This window comes from Pristis pectinata, chromosome 11, assembly GCF_009764475.1.
Source record: "Pristis pectinata isolate sPriPec2 chromosome 11, sPriPec2.1.pri, whole genome shotgun sequence".
In the NCBI taxonomy this organism is placed as follows: Eukaryota; Metazoa; Chordata; class Chondrichthyes; order Rhinopristiformes; family Pristidae; genus Pristis; species Pristis pectinata.
The window spans coordinates 21315863-21334974 of NC_067415.1; the positions used below are offsets into that span (position 1 = coordinate 21315863).

Here is a 19112-nt window from a genome sequence, read left to right on the forward strand (position 1 = left end):
ACAAAAATTGCTAATATACTATAATATGATATCAAAATGGAGTGTGAGATTTAACTATAATAGTTGTCTAAACTTACCCTACAACTGCTAATACTTTCACTTTGTTTTTTTTGAAAAGGCACAAACAGACCTTCAGCACTCAGCTGGAGCTGGTCATACAGGCGACCCCTGCGTTACGGGGGGAGGGGGGCATAGCAGGTTGTGTTCCTAGAAAATTATCTATCGTGATTTTCTGTAACTTGAAGCCACATCATCTGCCCATGCGCCAAGAAAGACAAGTTGAAAAAATTATTTTGTGTTTATTTATTTATCTTTTTTTCACATAAATTCTGTGAGAGTGAATTTTATTCCATTTTTCAAATTTTTGGGTAGAGATCTGTGAAGTCTGTAAGAGCAAATTTCTGTAACCTGAACGACCACAATGTAGGGGTCACCTATATTCCATTCTGCTAGCTACTAGGTAATACTTAGGTAAGAGTATATGCACAACACATATTTACTATTCCATGCTCTTTTAACTATTTCTTCTATTAGGATCGTACTTAGTGACATAGAGGTTAAAAAAAACAACAAAGACAAACATCTATCATTCTGGTATCCTGAAGTTAGTAATTTCCAGACACTGAAGCTCAAACAACTTCTAATATATTACAAGTTACTAAACTGATTTGTGCAAGACTACTTTGAGCTTAAACCAGCTTCAGGATAGGCAGTCTAAATCTCTTCTGTATTTATTTAACTCTAAATAAAATTGATTGCTTTGTGTAAGCCTGTAATCTTTAAAGCACTATGGGTCTACGTCCCATCCATTGAGATTGATCGAAGGGAGGTGGTGGAGGGAGAGCCGAAACTTCCTTGTGGAATCCGGAGAAGCACTCCTGTTTCTCTAACACCTACAAGGATGTAAATGATCACTATTATTGCTTTGTTTAAACTTACCTTGCTGAGACACTACTGGGTCCACATCCAGTACCTGACAAGTCTGGTCTGGTAGAGCCTCAGGTCTGAGTTTCTCACCAAACCACAGCCTGACGATCGTCACAGACCTATAATTTGTACATTTAAAGCAGGATGACGTCTTTGCCACCTGTGTTAAAATTCTAATTGGCCAAATCAGGAAGGGAGGAATAAGAGAAGAATTGTTATTTTCTGTTTTAACTAATCCTCCACCTCCTCCATCTTGGTTTCTGCCAGGCTCAGCAGTTAACAATCAATATAATGAATAGATCAATGGTCAGTAACATTAACAATATTTTTCTAACATTTCTGTAGAATGGAAATGAACTGTTTGGATTCTGACTAGGAGAAGACTGCCAATGAAAGGCCCAGATTACAGGACTTCTCGATCAAAACAAAGCTCTAAAGAGGGAATTTGCTAACTGTCTACAGCCACTCACACGACCTGTTCAGGTATGTCAAGAATGCACTGCTGGAAGACTTAACAAAACCAAACTCAACCGACTTAACAAATAAAGATGGGAGTCAGAATGCAAGGGCTTATTTTAGCCAGTCTGTGAAGCTTACGAAAGATAAAAACAAATTGAGTGGAAGATAGGAACATACTTGCTAAGGTATACTGTAAAACTTATACCATAAAATCTTCTCCAACTAAAATACCACAGTATTCAAAGTCAACAAATGATAATGTAACACATACTTGAAAATCAAGTATAATTTACCCTTGCTTCCCACAGCCATGTCAACTTTTAATCAAAGTTCAATTTCACTTGTACACTCAGCTGATTGGGACCTGCCTGAAAACTGCAATTAGACCTTTAACTTACAAATGAATGGGGTCCAATATCCATTTTAGTTCACTGTGCAGAAACTGCAGGATGATGAATAATTTCACATCTCAACAAAGGCTCTCAGTTACAGATTAGGTTTATCATGCAAGAACATTAGTGCAAAAAAAGTGCAAGTGCAGGAGTTTATTGAAAAAAATTAAGGATTGCTGTTAGTACATTTACAGAATTTCAAGCCTTTCAGAGAACTTGTTTTTCTGAATTCTTTTATTTTACTGCTGTTAAGTTCAGTTTAAAGATTTACATGAGGTTAAAATGAGAATTATATGCATTTGATGTAACTGTGCATCGCCAATGGCTTCTGTGCATGTACTCATCAGTTGCCTGGAAGTGCTGGATTGAAAACCCAGAAGTGTGCTATTGCTGCATAAACCATCTTTTATACATTATACTTACATGCACAAATTTAACACATAAAAAATTCAGTATGCAATGGAATTGCTAATCCACTATGTTTCGGGGGGAAGGAAGGTGGTAGAAGAATGCAAAAGGTAACAAAGTCAATTTGCATACAGCAAGCTCTCACAGACAGCAATATGATAATGATCAAATTAGCTGTTTTAGTAACATTCATTGAAAAATAAATATTGGCCAGTACACCCAAAATAGATCAACGTTCTGCAGTGCCATGAAAACTTTCCTGTTCATCTAAGACAATGGGCAGTGCCTTGGTAACTTGTCTCATTTAAAATCAGCCTGCATAATTGTGTCTCCACCTGATAACCTCTCTACAAATTCCAATAAGGGTCTCCAAAGAACAGTCAGAAGGATGACTCTATCTGATCTTGATCTTCCATAGCTTGAGGACACAGAGGCCAAACAGACATTCAAGTTAGTCTCCACCTGTAACATTTCTATCCATTCAAATGTTTCATAAGATTTCTGTGATTATAATTATAACAATTATATGAATGTGATGTCCATTAATTTCAGTGGAAATGAAGTTTATGACCATGAAGAAAATTGAAAATCTATAAGTTGAACTTAACAGCAGTGAAATCAAAGAATTCAGAAAAACAAGTTCTCAGAAAGGCTTGAAATTTTGCAGATATACTAACAGCAATTCTTGTGATTCTTTTTCAATAAACTCTTGCACTTGCACTTTTTCTGCATTAATGGTTCCGCATTCCTTCCCCAATTAAATGTATTCCCTGAATTTCATTCCACACCATGCAATTTCCAGGAAGCCCTCAAGTCTATGCCTCCCCTCCCCAGTTTTCAGGAAGCCTCCTACGATCTCCCAACCCAATATACAAGTGGCCCACAGCATGCCCACTCAGCAACCCCAAACTCACTGATCTACCCCCTACCCAGCCAACCTCCTTGATTCTGATCCCTCCCTCAACCTCTCCCAACACCGGTGCTGAGCCTGCCCCAGAAAACAGCCAGTGATGGTTCTGATCCCTTGCATCCTCTGCCCCTCAATCGCTCACCCTCCACACAGATGCATCCCCACACTCAATCATACACACACAATCAAATACATGCCCACAGCTGCACAGACACTTTCACAAACATACACATTCACACACAGCTGTTGGTATGCCAGAGGCATCCCACATATTGTTGGCAAGTCCCTGATTGTGGCATACAACCCTTCATCAGGGTCATGACCTATCACCCACCAGCCTCTGTTTCAAAACTTCCCCCACCCCCCCCCCAACTCTGCTAGTTCCACTTGTAACCTACCAGCCCCACCTCTCCTTTCCACTTCTATATACTGACTATCTTCTCTCTACACACTCAGTCTTGATGCAGGGTCTCGACCCAAAACATCCACCCTTTGCTTCCACGGATGCCTGCTTGACCTGCTGAGTTCCTCCAGCTGTTCATTTTTGCTCCAGATTCCAGCATCTGCAGTCTCTTGTGCACCAATTATACTCCTGTTTTGTGCCTTAGTAATGGGGGAGGGATTTGGGAAGTCAGATGGAGAACTATTCACCACAGGATACTCAGCCCCTCACCTGTTCTTGTATTATTTATATACAACAAGATAAGATCTTTATTAGTCACATGTACATCGAAACACACAGTGAAATGCATCTTTTGCGTAGAGTGTTCTGGGGGCAGCCCACAAGTGTCGCTACGCTTCCGGCGCCAACAAAACATGCCCTCAAATTCCTAACCCATACATCTTTGGAATGTGGGAGGAAACCGGAGCACCCAGAGGAAACCCATGCAGACATGGGGAGAAGGTACAAACTCCTTACAGACAGCGGCGGAAATTGAACCCGGGCCGCTGGCACTGTAATAGTGTTGTGCTAACTGCTACACTACTGTGCCTGCCTATGGACTAAGGACTATGGCCTATGGCTAGTCCAGTTGAGTTTCTGGTTGACTATGACCCCCACCCACTCCCCAGGATGTTGACGGTGAAGGACCTAGCACTGATAATGGTATTGAATGTCAAGGGAGGATGGTCATTGTTTGGCATGTATGTGTGCCAATGTTAAAACCTACAAAGCATTAAGCTACCAAATGGTGAAGAGAAGAGGTAGCTAATGTTTGCCTTGGTCCCTGTCAACCGTGTCCTATTTTTGCTTGTGAGGCTACTAATCATCCTCTCCTGGATTCTCTTACTATTGCAGTGGTTGTCCCTCTGCCTTCCCACCAAATCCTCAGTTTGTGACTCTTGCTGACTACACCCCCACAGAGCCAACCACTGATTTGTCACACAGCACTCTTCCCCATCCCAGAATCTGCCACTCTAATCACTCACCCATCCCCAGTCATCAACTTGCTGTAACCCCCCCCCACCCAATAGCCCTCCAGCAGCAGACTCTCACCCTGACTGTTGCACTAATGACTGGTAGTCGACTGCCTCTCATCAGCGCTGACTGACCTTTAGCAAATGACTCTTATCCTGCTCTGTAATGTCAGAGCAATTCTCTCCCACAACCCTCCACCCAATCCAATAGCAGATCATGCAGATGAAAAACCTGTTCAATAGCATACAATACCTTATACACGAGTTACAATATTTTGCAGTAGTGGGCCCTCGAGAAAAACATCTGTTGGCCCACCGTGTGCTGCCCATTAACCTGCCTAAACAAGCACCATTTAGTGTCTAGGCTTATTTTATTACAATCATGATTAGCAGGATATTTTTGTTCAGTGGAAAAAGAAAACACAATAATCTTTGTAATAATCCAAATGCCAATGTTTTCTTAGTTGTAATTGCACCTGTTTAGTGACCTTCATTGGATCATTCGTCTATATTCACTCTGTTCAACTAAATGCCATCACCGATTAGATTAGACTAATCTTTGTGCTTGTGATAGGTCTCCACTTTAGTGCTTCTTCAGGAAATTGAAATGGTAAAAAACTTTAAATAAATTCAACATTGTGGCTTTAGAAAATCCTCTCTACAAATAACACCATGTAGCTTCTGTGTCTAAGAAACAGTTTTAATTGACAAATGTACCTGAAACATATTAGGGTTTCTCACAGACATTTCTTCAGTACACCTAATATTAATGTGCTTGTCCATGGGCTTGACTATCTTGCCCAGCTGTGGTTTCAATGACAGAGAAAATCCTTGTGTTTAGTCCAAGCTATAAATGCATCCTACAAATTTAATAACATAAGGCACGAAAGTAAAACATAAGAACTGAGCCACAGATAGCAAACACGTAATTGTACAGACTCTTGCCAGGTGTCCTCCTCCCTTCCCCTCCCTCCATGCCCACAGGCACATGCATTTTTGGCTGGAGATGAAAGATCAGCACGTTCCCTTTGGAAAATTGAATCCCTTTCCCCATTAAAAATGTGAAATGGTTAATTTTAAATACCTTTTTACTTTGCAAGCAACTCTTCAATGCAGATAATTATAGGAAAAAGTATTTCCATATAGGCAGCCTGTTTCAATAATTATCTCCCCAAATCTAAATCATTAACTCCCCCATTACACTCTCTGCATTAACCCCTTCCCAGTTCACACAGGCACAATGACTGCAGACCCATCAAGTACAAAAAAATCAGACCAAAAGCATTCTCCGCTTCTGCTGCTTCACATTTCACAGAGGCATTTATCTCTCTAATCCCCCAGATTACAGATGCACTTTTCTCCACCATTTTCCCTAGGAATTCAGAGAGGCACTTTCCTTCCATCCTTTCAAGCCCTCCACCACCCACATGATGGGGTCACCGTTGACAGGCAAACATTCCTGACCAGCACTCTGACAATATTACTGGCACTCTTTATCCTTGCTAATCCATTCAATTCCTTGTTGTCACTCCCTCCATTCATCACTTCATCAACTCTTTACTCTATCCAACCCCACCCAACCTTTCCAACATTTCCCTGTTCACAGAGGCATACTTCAGCTTTTAATTCAAAGGTGCTCATGTGCTCCAACTAAAGACCAGTTTACAAGACACTGTCTTCATGTTTTCTCCTGTAACATACAGTGTGATTTTTTTTTTCATTTTCTTTTATTATCAATATTTTTTAAGCTTCCCCAAATCCAATTTAAACTAAACAAAAATGAGGTGACTGTGGGACAGGTATTGAGTTAAACATCAGTTTCCTCCCCTTTTCATCATTTTTGCGGTATAACAGTCTGAAGAATTTAACTCCCAGGTTTCATCTCCTTGCCCCAAGATAGTTGACTAAAATAGGAAGCCACATCTGGCCAAAATCAGAATCTCAAGTGTTAGGAAGCTGCTGACTAGGGCTTAAGAAACATTAACTCTGTTTCTCTTTCCACAAGTACTCCCTGACCTGCTGAGTGTTTCCAGCATTTTCAGTTTTTACTTAGGAGCAGACCCTGGCTCTCAGGTACATCACAGGAGGAGAGTCTGGAAAAATCTCACAATCAAGGTGGAGAATCCAAGGATAAGAAAAGGCTAGACTTTCCTTGTGTGGTCTGGTGAAGCAGCAAGATTGCTTCCAATGGCCTCAAAAGCCCCAATTCCTCTTCCCAATAGTTTCACTTTAAGGGAGAGCCACAATGTCAACCTGTTACATTAAGTCAGGGTTCAATTACATCATCAGATGTTATTAGCTTATTTTAAGAGGGACTCAGATCAGTTTCAGGTTAGTGTCCTTGACACCTGCATTGAAGTGAATTGAAAAAAATGAATGACAACTAACAAGTAATGAAATATTTCAAGCTTGGTTAAACTTGCCCCCTCCTATTTCAAACTATTGTTAGAGATAAACCCCAACTTTGAAATCACACAAAGGTCTGTTTACATTTGTTTAGGCATCTAGATAAATTTACAGCACACCCAGGATTAAATGGAAAAACCTTCTTCAGCTTAATTTCAACTATTCATTTTTCCCTACCCTCATTTAATCTTGCTTTTGAACAGGGCACAGTAACGGTACACAAATGTGCTGCTATACAAATTTATGAAACAGTAAAAGAATAAGTATGCAGCAGCAAAATCATAACAATCTCTACAAAAACTTAAGTTACATTGCATTACTTCTTTATGATGCAGAAAATAATAAATGTTTTGCAACAGTTATCCTAAATGATGGCATGAGTAATATTCCTACATAGCAGTCGCTTTTCTTTTCTTAGGAGTTTCTGGTAACTATCCAGCATTAAACTATTGTTGGGAGATTCCACAATTTGAAAAAAAATGCTTTGATCATAATGGAGCAATTTTTATAAATTCAAAATTGCTGCCATCAGACATTATTTCAACAAATACCAGATGACTGAATCAAGTGCAGGGCCTTTCACTGAGATATCTGTCTCTGACTAAATGATCTTCATTACAACAAATACATCAAATTAAGCTTGAACAAGGTTTCTATTATTATAACAGAGACACAAGAGATTCTGCAGATGCTGGAATCTGGAGCAAAAGACACAAACTGCTGGAGGAACTCAGCAGGTCAGGCAGCATCTATGGAGAGAAATAACAGTCGACATTTCGGGTCGAGACCCTTCATCAGGACTGGAAAAGAAGAGGGCAGAAGCTAGAATAAGAAGATCGGGGAGGGGGAAAAGTACACGCAGACAAGTGATAGGTGAGTTCAGGTGATAGGTGAGTCCAGTTGAGGGGGGAAGTTAGGATGGTGGGGGAGGGGGGAGATGTAAGACACCGAAAGGTGATCGGTCGAAGAGGCAAAGGGCTGGAGGAGGAGGAATCTGGTAGGACAGAGCAGTAGACCATGGAATAAAGGGAAGGAGGTGGGGAATAGATGGGCAGATCATGAGGGTGGGGGAAGGGGAAAGAGAAGGGGGAGGGGGCCACAGGAATGAAGGGGGAGGAGAAGGGGGGGGGTGGTTTCCTAGAAATTAGAGAAATCGATGTTGAGGCCGTCAAGTTGGAGACTACCAAGGTGGAATATGAGGTGTTGTTCCTCCAACCTGCACCTGGCCTCAACGTGGCAATAGAGGAGGCCATGGATAAACATGTCGGTATGGGAGTGGGATTTGGAACTGAAGTGGCTGACCACCCGGATCGTTGCTTTTGCTGCAGATGGAGCGAAGGTGTTCAACGAAGTGGTCACCCAATCTGTGTCGGGTCTCACCGATGTAGAGGAGGCTGCACCAGGAGCACTGGATGTAATAAATGACACCCTCGGATTCACAGGTGAAGCGCTGCCTCACCTGGAAGGACTGTGCAGGGCCCTGAATGGTGGTGAGGGAGAAGGCATAGGGACAGGTGTAACACATACTGCAGTTGCAGGGACAAGAGCCGGGAGGGTCATCTGCAGGGAGGGACGAGTGGACCGCCCTCATGACCTGCCCATCCCTTCCCCTGCCCTTCCCCCCTCACCTGGACTCACCTATCACCTGCCTGCATGTACTTCTGCCTCTCTGCCAACCTTCTTATTCTGGCTTCTGCCCTCTTCCTTTCCAGTCCTGATGAAGGGTCTCGACCTGAAACGTCGACTGTTTATTTCTCTCCATCGATGCTGCCTGACCTGCTGAGTTCCTCCAGCATTTTGTATGTTTCTACTATTATAATTTTTTTAACATAATATGTACTGATTGAAATATAGAAGCCAATGCAAAGGGAAAATTTCGGTCACAATCTTTTCTGCCCAATCTCCCTCCTCCTAAATAAAAAAATCTCCCTCCACTTCTTCACTGAAAAGGATTCTCTTCCACACCTGCCACAACACCCCAGCCTTCCTCCCAGCAGCACTGGTCTTGAATTTGGTAAGGGTGCAGAAGAGGTTTACCATGATGCTGCCTGGATTAGAGAGTATGAGCTATAAGTAGAGGTTGAACAAACTGGTGTTGTTTTCTCTGGGGTGTCAGAGGCTGAAGGGAGACCTGATAGAAGCTTATAAAATTATGAGAGATGTCAGAATAATTTTCCCTGGGTAGAAATGTCAAGTACTAGAGGACATGCATTTGAGGTGACAGAGGGAAAGTTTAAAGGAGATGAGCAGGGCAAGTTTTTTTTTACACAGAGAGTGGTAGGTGCTGTTCCAGGCTGCCAGGGGTAGTGGTGGAAGTAGATAAGATAGTGGCATTTAAGAGACTGTTGTGTAGACACATGAATATGCAGAGAATGTAGGAATGTGGATCATGTACAGGCAGAAGAGATTTTGTTTAATTCAGCATCGTGTTCGGCGTAGACATCGTGGGCTGAATGGCCTGTTCCTGTGATGTGCTGTTCTATGTGAATGCAGATTCTCCCTAGACTGCCCGTGAAAAAGATGATCACCAAGCAGCAATCTGTTGACATGATCCTCTGGGGAAGCAAATGTGCAACAGCACCCAAACATGCTGATTTGTACCCTCAAGGGAGTAAGAGTGTACACATTTGTATACTTTGGATACTCTGCTTCAGATGAGACCAGTAATTAATTGTAAGGAATGAGGTGAGGTACATGCTTTTCCATTTCAAGTTGAAAAATGTCAATACTGAAAAGTTAGCCTTTCCAATGCTTTGCTTCTGTTTGTGAGTTGACTCACTTAGATACAGCCTGAATATATGGACAAATGCTGAAGCAACCATTCAATCTGTAAAACTTCAGGTTTTAGGAGTGAGATTTAAAATCAACAAGTGTGAGACAGAATACTAAATTAACTTTACAAAATAAGCTCTGTTTGTTTTTTTGGAAATAAATACATCAAAACAGTTGATGTTATTTATTATCCAAAATAAATGAAGTGCCCATCAAATATTGTTGACAATCTTTAACATGTGTGAATGAAAAAACAAATTTTCTAATTGACAATTAGTCATCCAATCTGTGAAATACAGTGTGAGCAGGACCTAACTAATGTTTGAATGGGTATTACAACTTAGTCATGAGAAACAGGCCAAATGATAATGAGGGAGAGAAGGAAGACAGAATAGGGAGAAATTGAACATTTCAGAGTTCTGAAGACAGCAATTTATCTTTGATTGGGGATGCTTAACACCCAGTACAGTAGCAACACTGCATTGTATACTGCTTCCAAAATATGGCTGTATTGACAATATAACCAGTTGTAAATTGGGCATTTACCAGCAGCAAACCAAGGACAAATTTCTGTCCCTTTGCTCTTAGCACTAAATGTCCAATGTTTGCTCATGGATCACCCAGGAGAATATTGATTGATTGCCACAGTTCCACTATAACCAAATCAGAGAAGCAACAGCAAACCTTCAAAGAACTGTCCGTCCACTGTCTCTCTTTTTACCTTAACAAACTATTTAAAAAAAGCATGTACAGTAGTTAGGGTAACGGAAATTCACCCTTATGGAATTCACAAATCATTACTACAGAAATTGAGATACAGAATAAAAATTGGCTCTTATGGAATTTATATGAGAAAAAAAAATGTAGTAAACACAAAGTGTGAAAGAAACAACAAATGTTGTCAATTTTTGTCAAGGGTTTATGTTATGGAAAATCATGATATGGATGGTTTTCTAGGAACTCAACTCCTGCATAATGCAGGGGGGAGTGGTTTACAGTATTTACAACCACATTTTCAGTTCTCTCTTTTAACTCCACCTCCATAGCTTGACATTGACTTTCAAATCAGGTAATGGCACCAACTACCAAGTTTAAATTCAAAACTTATTCAGTTCTTGGCCAAAGCAATAAGTAAATCACTCTGTAACTGCTTCACCTAGGAAAGGAAAGAATAATGGAATTCACCTTTCACAATGCTCTGTACGATTATTAGTCATTTATAAATAGTGACCTAGGATTTACTTTTTATCTGTACCCTCTAATTACACAGATGAAGCTGGCGACATATAGTAGCAATGATGTTGTAGAGTACAATAATCTCCCCTTAATATATAAGTGGAACTACATATCGACCATTTGTTTTCCTCATCATGAATCTGAAATGATGAGAATATATCTAACAGATCTTTACATACATAAGTTCAGCTTGTATATCAAAAACATTGCAAGGCCCTTTGGAGAGGGAAAAAGAAAACAATACCCTGCAACAGTGAGAGAAATATGAAAAGAAATTGTGTTTTAAAAAGTTTCTAAAAGTTGTCATTTAACAGGGAAATAGACAAGTTTTGACAGGGAAGATATTTGCAGGGCTATGGAGAGAGAGTGGGGGGGGGGGTGGGGGGGGTGGGGGGGGGAGGGCTTAGCTAACTCAACCTTGCTTAGCACTGGACGAGTGGTTTTCCACTATGCTACAACCCATTTGTGATTCCATCAAGAGAAACATAGAGAGGTGGCGAGTTTAGATTAAGATAAGAGATAAGATATCTTTATTAGTCACATGTACATCGAAACACAGTGAAATGCACCTTTTGCGTAGAGTGTTCTGGGAGCATGAAGAACACATATTTGCATGTAGCCTTTTTATAATTTAACTCTTTGCTATCATTAGCAGCCAACTTCAGGTAGGTAATTAGGATGGTATAAATAAAAGAATATTCCAAAGTTATTATTCATTAATGGAAGAAGGGCCCAAGACATAACAATGGCCATGTATGAGGAGAAATGTAGAGTGCTAGATAGTTGGTGAAGGATGTTTCAGACAGTAGATCTGAGCTCACTAAATATTCTAGGATAATGGACAAATGGATTGTCAGATAATGGATAAAAGATGCACAAAATGCCAGTCAGACAAAGGAATGGAAAAGGATGAGGCACAAGGCTGAAGATGTTTACAAACATATAATGAGGAGACCAGAGAAGGGTTTGAAGAAACTTTTATTTCAATGTTTTGAATGGCACCAAATCAGTGATGCCAGGGAAAGACTTGAATGTCCAAGTTTGCTGCAACTGTATATGTTACAGTGCATTACAAGCTCAACTTTCATTAAGCTTGAAATAATGCCACAGGATTTAGATACAATCTTTGTACATCTGTCTGGATTATCTTCTCCACTGTTTAAAGTTTAGACGTGCAATACCCTGTGAGGGATCGAGATGGTAAATACTGCAAAACTGTTCCATCTAGCTGTTGAGTCTTAAACTTCAGATAGGAGGTCAGCCATCTACTACAGAGGTGAAGGGAAATTACTTCTTGTAAATCTTTGGAATTTTCTACTTCTGGAGGGCTGTGGATGCTTTGTTGTTAAGTATATTGAAGGCCAAGATTGACTGATTTTTGACACTTAGGGAATGAAAGAATAAGAGCGTGGGAAATTGGAAAAGGCTGTGATTTTACTGAATGATTGAAGTCACCAAATGGTTTACTCCTGCTTCTGTTTTTCATATTCTTATTGAAACAGTCATTTTTAAAAAAATGCTGAAACAGATTATTGTCTCCATTAAAATAGTAGAGAAGTGAACGATTCCAGATTCATGTGAATACTAACATCCCATTAGAATTACTTTGGTTGTAGTAGTTTTATGGTTCATTGCCAATGTGACTTTAATTTGTTTTCCTTTAAGATATTTGGAAGTTTCATTGAAGGCAATTAATTCTCAGGAGGTTCCCTTGCCTTCCAGTATGCTGAACAAGTTGAATATCAGCTACAATTCTAAAAAAAGGGACAACTTGAAACAAATGGGACAGTAGTTAAAATATAACTAAGTCATATTTCCTTTGGTAATCTTCAATTATATACAATTATCTAATCCTGTAATTAAAAAAATATATACAGGCGACTCCAGTGTTACAGAGGGGAAGTGGCAGGGGGTTGCATTCCCAGACACAATTCTCCATAGCACGAAGCTGCATCATCTGCCCATGCATCAAGAAATGCGAGTTGAAAATAAATAACTTTGGCGATGATTTATCTATTTTTTTTCATATAAATTCCGTGACAGTGAATTTTATTCCATACCTCAAATTTTGGGGTAATGATCCTGTGTGGGCAAATTTCCGTAACCCAAATGGGTATAACCTGTACAGGCGTTTAGATATGGGCATTCACAACCTCAAAACATCTTAAAGGACCTGCGCTGCACTAAGTAATTTAATTTCTGAAGTATAGTCATTGTGGTAGTTGTCATTGTTGCAATGTAAAGCCTTCTAACAATCAGTAGTGCATTTACTGACCTCCCACTGGGAACACAGGAACAAGTTAGTCTGAACTTGTGACATTCAGCAATCGCTTTTCAACACACGAAGACCACAGGTTTAAGGTCTTTCCAGAAAAATAATAGCAAGCATCGAATGTTAGCTGTATTTGGATTCTTCTCATGTATAATTACAGGCAAAGAATGGCAGACAGAGCAATTTAGTCATTATTACCAATGGAGGTTCTTATTACTGAATTATTAGCCTCTATACTACATTCTCAAGTGTACACTACATACAGCATATTATTCTATCACAACAAAGTCTGTGGTTAGAAAAATCCCTACTTCACATGCTACAACCTGTAGTTCTTAAACGAAACTTGTAATAGATTTTAGGAACATTTTCAAAATATTCTGATATATCAAATAATTGACAGAAAACTGGCAACATACTGTGAAGTTGTTGTTGCAAAGTTAGGAAATATCCTATGCTTATTGAAATTAAGCTTTATTTTTCATTGCAACAATCTCTCACCAATATGAAATCTAAAGTCTTAAATATCTTAAAATAATTTTAAAAAATCAAAAATGCGGCAGCTTTTTAAAAAGGATGCTTTTGTTGTACAATGGTGAGTCGAGAGATGACATACAGTCAAAGAGAGGAAAAATTAATTTCATCTTCCATACCATTTGAAAATATATCATATTGAACTGAATATTAACAGGAAACTTAAAATGTTCTACAGCTGATGAAGTACATTTGCACTGTAGTCACTGTAGTAATGTAGCACACCAATCTGCACACAGCATCTCTGGTAAATTACACTGGAGAGACAAAATAGTCTTTAATTCTAATGACACTGTTTCGGGAAAAACATTTGCTAGTACACCCAGGATAATTCCCCTGATCTTTGGAATAGTGTTTTGGATCTTTTATACCAACCTAAAGAAGCAGACTCTTCACAAGCCGACAGCACACTATGTTAAACAGTATTGTATATATCATCATGTCAATTGAAAATGATATCATAATAACAGACATCTGTTCTTTTAGAATCTCTCAAGGAAAAAGGGATTGTTAAGCACCTTTTCTCATGAAGGCTTCCTCTTTGAATGATACCATTATAAGATTTTTAAAAGTGAATAAGGAAAAGATCAGTTGCAATCTACATGCAGAAAATGTAGAAGAAATGTAAATCAAAAGCTTCTTTCCTCTATTCTGAAATAACTATAATTAATTAGAGTGCATTCTCTTTAATCTGAAAATCTGAAGACTACAGTATTATTTTTGATAAAAGAGTTTATGTACAGTTAGGAGTTTTACAGGTTTGTGCCATGTGGAAGAATTAAATAACTGATATAAATTGTGAAGAAGCTGAGACAAGAATCAATGAAATGAAAGATCTATGAACTGATAGTTTCAGTTCTTCATCCAAATTCTCCCCAGTTGTGTTAAACCAGATTATGCTGGGTCTGGCCTGTTGCCCAGACACACCACCTGCAGTGCCCACCCACCCAGATTTACTTTTTCTGGATGTGGAAGACTACACAAGCTGACCCTTTGCACAGTATGAGGCATAACACTACCTCTGGAATGCCCAGGCAGTCTTTGACAACTAGCCAACTACATTTCAAGAATTAAGAAAATTTAAAAAATAAGTAAAATCATCTTAAAATACTAAGAAGCATTTAATGACACTAAAATAACATGCAATAACTCGACCATTTAACCTGCACCTACCTTTCTCCATAGAGCCAGCAATCTCATTCAAATGAATCAGGTTGCCATTCACAAGCTAGCTATTCCTGGCACAAAATTGCACCCAGTCCCTCTAACCTCCAATTCTGCTCAGACATCTGCAGTTAGCTAAGTGTGCTCCAAAATGTGAGGCATCCTGAGTCCTGAGACTGCTAGTAGAGAACTGCCAGCTGTCAGTCAACAATTCAAGCTAATCTGTTCACTTAAGTGTGGTGGGTTTAAAACAGAAAATTGTGAATAATTTTGACAATATTCACAATATATGGATTTGCTTATTGCACTTTAACGATATACAAATGGTGTCTTTTGACCTCCATTTTCACTGCAGTTGATGATCAGGCTATGACCAAGTTGTGTTGCTCTATTGCCAAAGTGAATCGTATGTTGAACTGAAGTGGGCTGTCCCACTGACTTCTTACCTCATCTCACATTGTGTTACCTCTACGCTCAGCCATGACTGATTCCTCCCTATATCTGTAATCCTCTCCAGTCTTATGACAGGATACTTGCATTCCTCCACTTCTGATCTCCTGGTCATCCTCAGATTTAATCACTCTGCCACTGGCAGCTGCTTCTTCAAGTGAGAAGTTTTGAATTTTATCATTTCCTCTGAGTATCTCTCCATTTATTAAAGACACCTATTAAAATCCACCACTTTTGACCAAACTTTAGATCATCTGCCCTATTATTATGTAGCTCTATTCCATTCTTTATGTAGCTGTATGTCATTTATTTTTATCTGATAGCTCTCATGTAATATAGCTTGGAACATTTTTGCATATTAAAGGTATATGATAATGGGAGTTATTAGTGTTGTGTGGCCCTAACACTGGGTCGTCACTGGTCTCTAAATTGATAACCAACTTTTGGGGGAGATTGGACATTGGGTTAAATAACCCAAAATTGAGCATTCCTAGATTCAATATGTCATCCATGAATGTGGCTTTCTCAATTTGAAACTACAAGCTACCAATGATGGAATCTGGCCTCTTATCTGCTGCTGCTTGTCATATGATTGCCTTTGTTACATTAATGGCCAAGCAATCCATTTTGTTCAGATGGAAGGATCTAATACCTCCCACTACTTTTCAATGGTTTTCTCAAACTATATCATGTTTAAACTTAGAAAAAATTAGGAGTGGCACTGTTGATTCTTCACTTAAATTTGAGGAAGTTTGGAGTCCATTCATTCAATATTTTCATATGATATAGATCCCTTTTCAATAATCTTCGAACTTAGAGGAGCGGAGTTGACAACATAATAATGCTCTTCATCGAGAAATATCAGTCCAGCTTTTTTTTCTTCTGAAATTTTTTTTTAGTTTGTTTCGTTTTATTACTTAAAATTTTTTTTGATTTGGGTTTTTTTTATATACAATAAATCTTTTTCTTTCCCTTCTTGATTTTTTTTTGTAATATATTCGCTTACTAAGAGACCGTGGGGCCTAGAATATATTTTTTATTCTTTATGATTATGTACATCATGATTGTCCTCCCAATCTCTTTGTATTATGTGTATAATTACCAATGTTATATGTATTAATCTGTATTAATTTGAAAATTAATAAAAAGATTGAAAAAGAAAAAAGAAGAAAGAAACTACAAATGTTTGAACTTTGATGATAAATTATGGCTTATAGTGTTGGACAGTATTTCAAAATCAAAATGGCCCAGTCATCTCAATCAAGTCAAAACTTTCAAGGGAAACCTCATTTTTGTCAATCAGCAATTAATAGAGTTGGGAATATCTAATGGTACATTTGCACAAAAATCATTCTTCTGCGAGAAAGAAAGAAAGGTCTTCTCAACTGTTTTGCTGGAACATCACAGTACAATGCACAAAGCTGACAGATCAAAATGCTAAAATCAAAGGGTAAAGAGAGATAGACAGAATATTCCCTTGTCTAACTGCAAGTGGTACAGCATAAAAAACAAATCTTAACACCATGTTTCTCGGTCTGATGGTCTAATATATCTCCAGGGATAAAAAGCAAATCAATTTTATAGACATAACAAACAAGATGTAAATCTCTTCTATACTCTTGCACACATAAAATACAAAGATTAGAAAACAAATAGAGAAAAAAACTCCTGAAAATGTGAGCTGAGATAATCCATCCTGAGTAAATGAACAGGAATGTTTGGCCTGAAAACACTTCTGGAAATCTCAGCACATATATTGTAAGAAATAACACCCTGACTTCCTCCAGGAAACCCTTTAATTAAAGCAGAAATACTTGTAGCTGAAATGCACTGTAGACCAAGCAGTTTTTTAGCCTGATTTTACATGTGGCAGACAGAATCACTTACCACTGTCCTCAACTGAGAAGTGGAAAATGTCACTTGTTGCATTGATTCCTTCTTTCAACACATAGCAGATTTTCATGTCATTAACATCACCTGAAATACCAATGACAGTTTATTGTCTTAACATAGCCACATTACAATCTGTTTCTCACATTTCTTTGATTACTAAGTTTCCTTCAATGGTTAATAAAATCTGTACAGAAGTCACCCATGATCAGTGAGACATGCATATGTTAGGATTGTTGAGAGACCTACGAGTGTGCAGTTTAGCAACTCTTGCTGTAACTTTCAGTAAATGCTCTGTAAACTTGAACTAGACCACACTAGATGGTACTGATTAAAAGCCAGGAACTATTCCTCAAGATAGGTGGGAAAAAAGCTGAGAAAATCAGAAAGGATTTAACCTGAAGGCTGCATCAGAGTAGAGGAAATATTTTAAACTATAGCAACTCTTCTGTACTCAATGTTAGGCCCCGGTTTGGAAAACAGAAACTTCCAGCAAAACCCTTAGAAGAACTCATTTTGATCTTAAGTTACTGACCAATTCAAACAACTTCCATTAGATTACCAAGTGCTGCAGAATGGTGAGCTTTCTAAGTAAATGTTTGATTGAATTAGATGTTTGTCTTGCTATGTTGCAGTTACTCAAGGTGGGCATTAAATGGGCTTGCAAGAGATGCCCAGGTCCTAAAAAATAAATAAATGAAAAAATAACTGCCACTGAAATCAAACAGCAGGGCACACAGGCCAGAATCTGAGACTCCTGTGATTTCAGAGGGGATTGTAGGCCTGTGGATTAAGAGGCAAAGAAAAGGAAAGTAATTATAAAAAAAGTATTTAACTTTACATTTTTCGTAACTAATTATTTCTAAGTCTAACTAAATTATTTTATTCTTTTAATACTCTGAATTTCTCCAAACAACAGACATCTAAGATTCATTAATAAGTGCCACAACTTTGACAAGAGATAAACCTTAAACCCCGCACTTCATTTAACACTCCTATATTCACACAATCAATCCGCAGAATTAAATACCTAAAAGATCTAGGAAGCATGATAGACTTGATTTTCATCCCATTCAACCAGTACAAAATAACAACCAAGCAATGCCAACGGAACATCAAACAGTAAAAAAAATACTGGAAACATCAGACAGCTGTTGTGGAGGAAACAGAGGAATGTTTTGGGTGCACATCGTTGCCAAGTGCAACATGCACTCCATTGTCTCCAGATGTACCCAAAAACTTTCTTTTTTGTTTTCTAGACAAATCTGTGTAAAGTAACTAGGGCTCAGGTGGTTTATGGAGGCTGCAACTGTTGATGCCAAATTGTATGCAGATAGGGAGTAGACTGGAACTGGCGATAAAGCTTTCTCACTTTATGTGACTTGGCATGCAGATCCAAGATAACTTGGGCAGCAACCACTACATTTTTTCATCTCAGGAGCCTTCCCCTTTTGGTATTTCATCATCCTTTGATAATCAGTAGAACCAAAACTCTTTTTTGAAAAACACTTATATGCTGGAGGAACTCAGCAGGCCAGGCAGCATCTGTGGAGAAAAGCATGCAGTTAACGTTTCGGGTCAGGACACTTCTTCGGGCCTGAAGATAGGAAAAGGGGAAGCCCAATACAAAGGAGGGAAAAGCAGAGAAGTGGACAAAAGAGGGAGGCAGTGTGGGAACAGGGTGGTGATAGGTAGATGCAGGGAAGAGATAGTAATAGGCAGGTGCGGGGGTGGAGGGGAGAGCAGATCTACCGGGGGATGGGTCAAAGGTAAGGAGGAAAAAAAGGGGGGGGGGGGTTGAAAAAAGAGAGATCGCCTAGGAAAGGGAAGAAGAGGCATGCTTGTGGGTGGGTGTGGGGGGGGGGGTGGTGGTTGT

General features: G+C 39.0%; 1 protein-coding gene across 1 annotated transcript in view; it reads right to left on the minus strand.

Annotated features, from left to right (window-relative positions):
- Positions 1–19112, minus strand: part of LOC127576211 (FRAS1-related extracellular matrix protein 2-like) — a 169577-nt gene that overhangs the window by 139569 nt on the left and 10896 nt on the right. The window contains exon 2 of the mRNA XM_052026631.1: positions 17234–17323. Coding sequence (XP_051882591.1) covers positions 17234–17323 — 90 coding nt within the window. The remainder of the gene's footprint in view (positions 1–17233; positions 17324–19112) is intronic.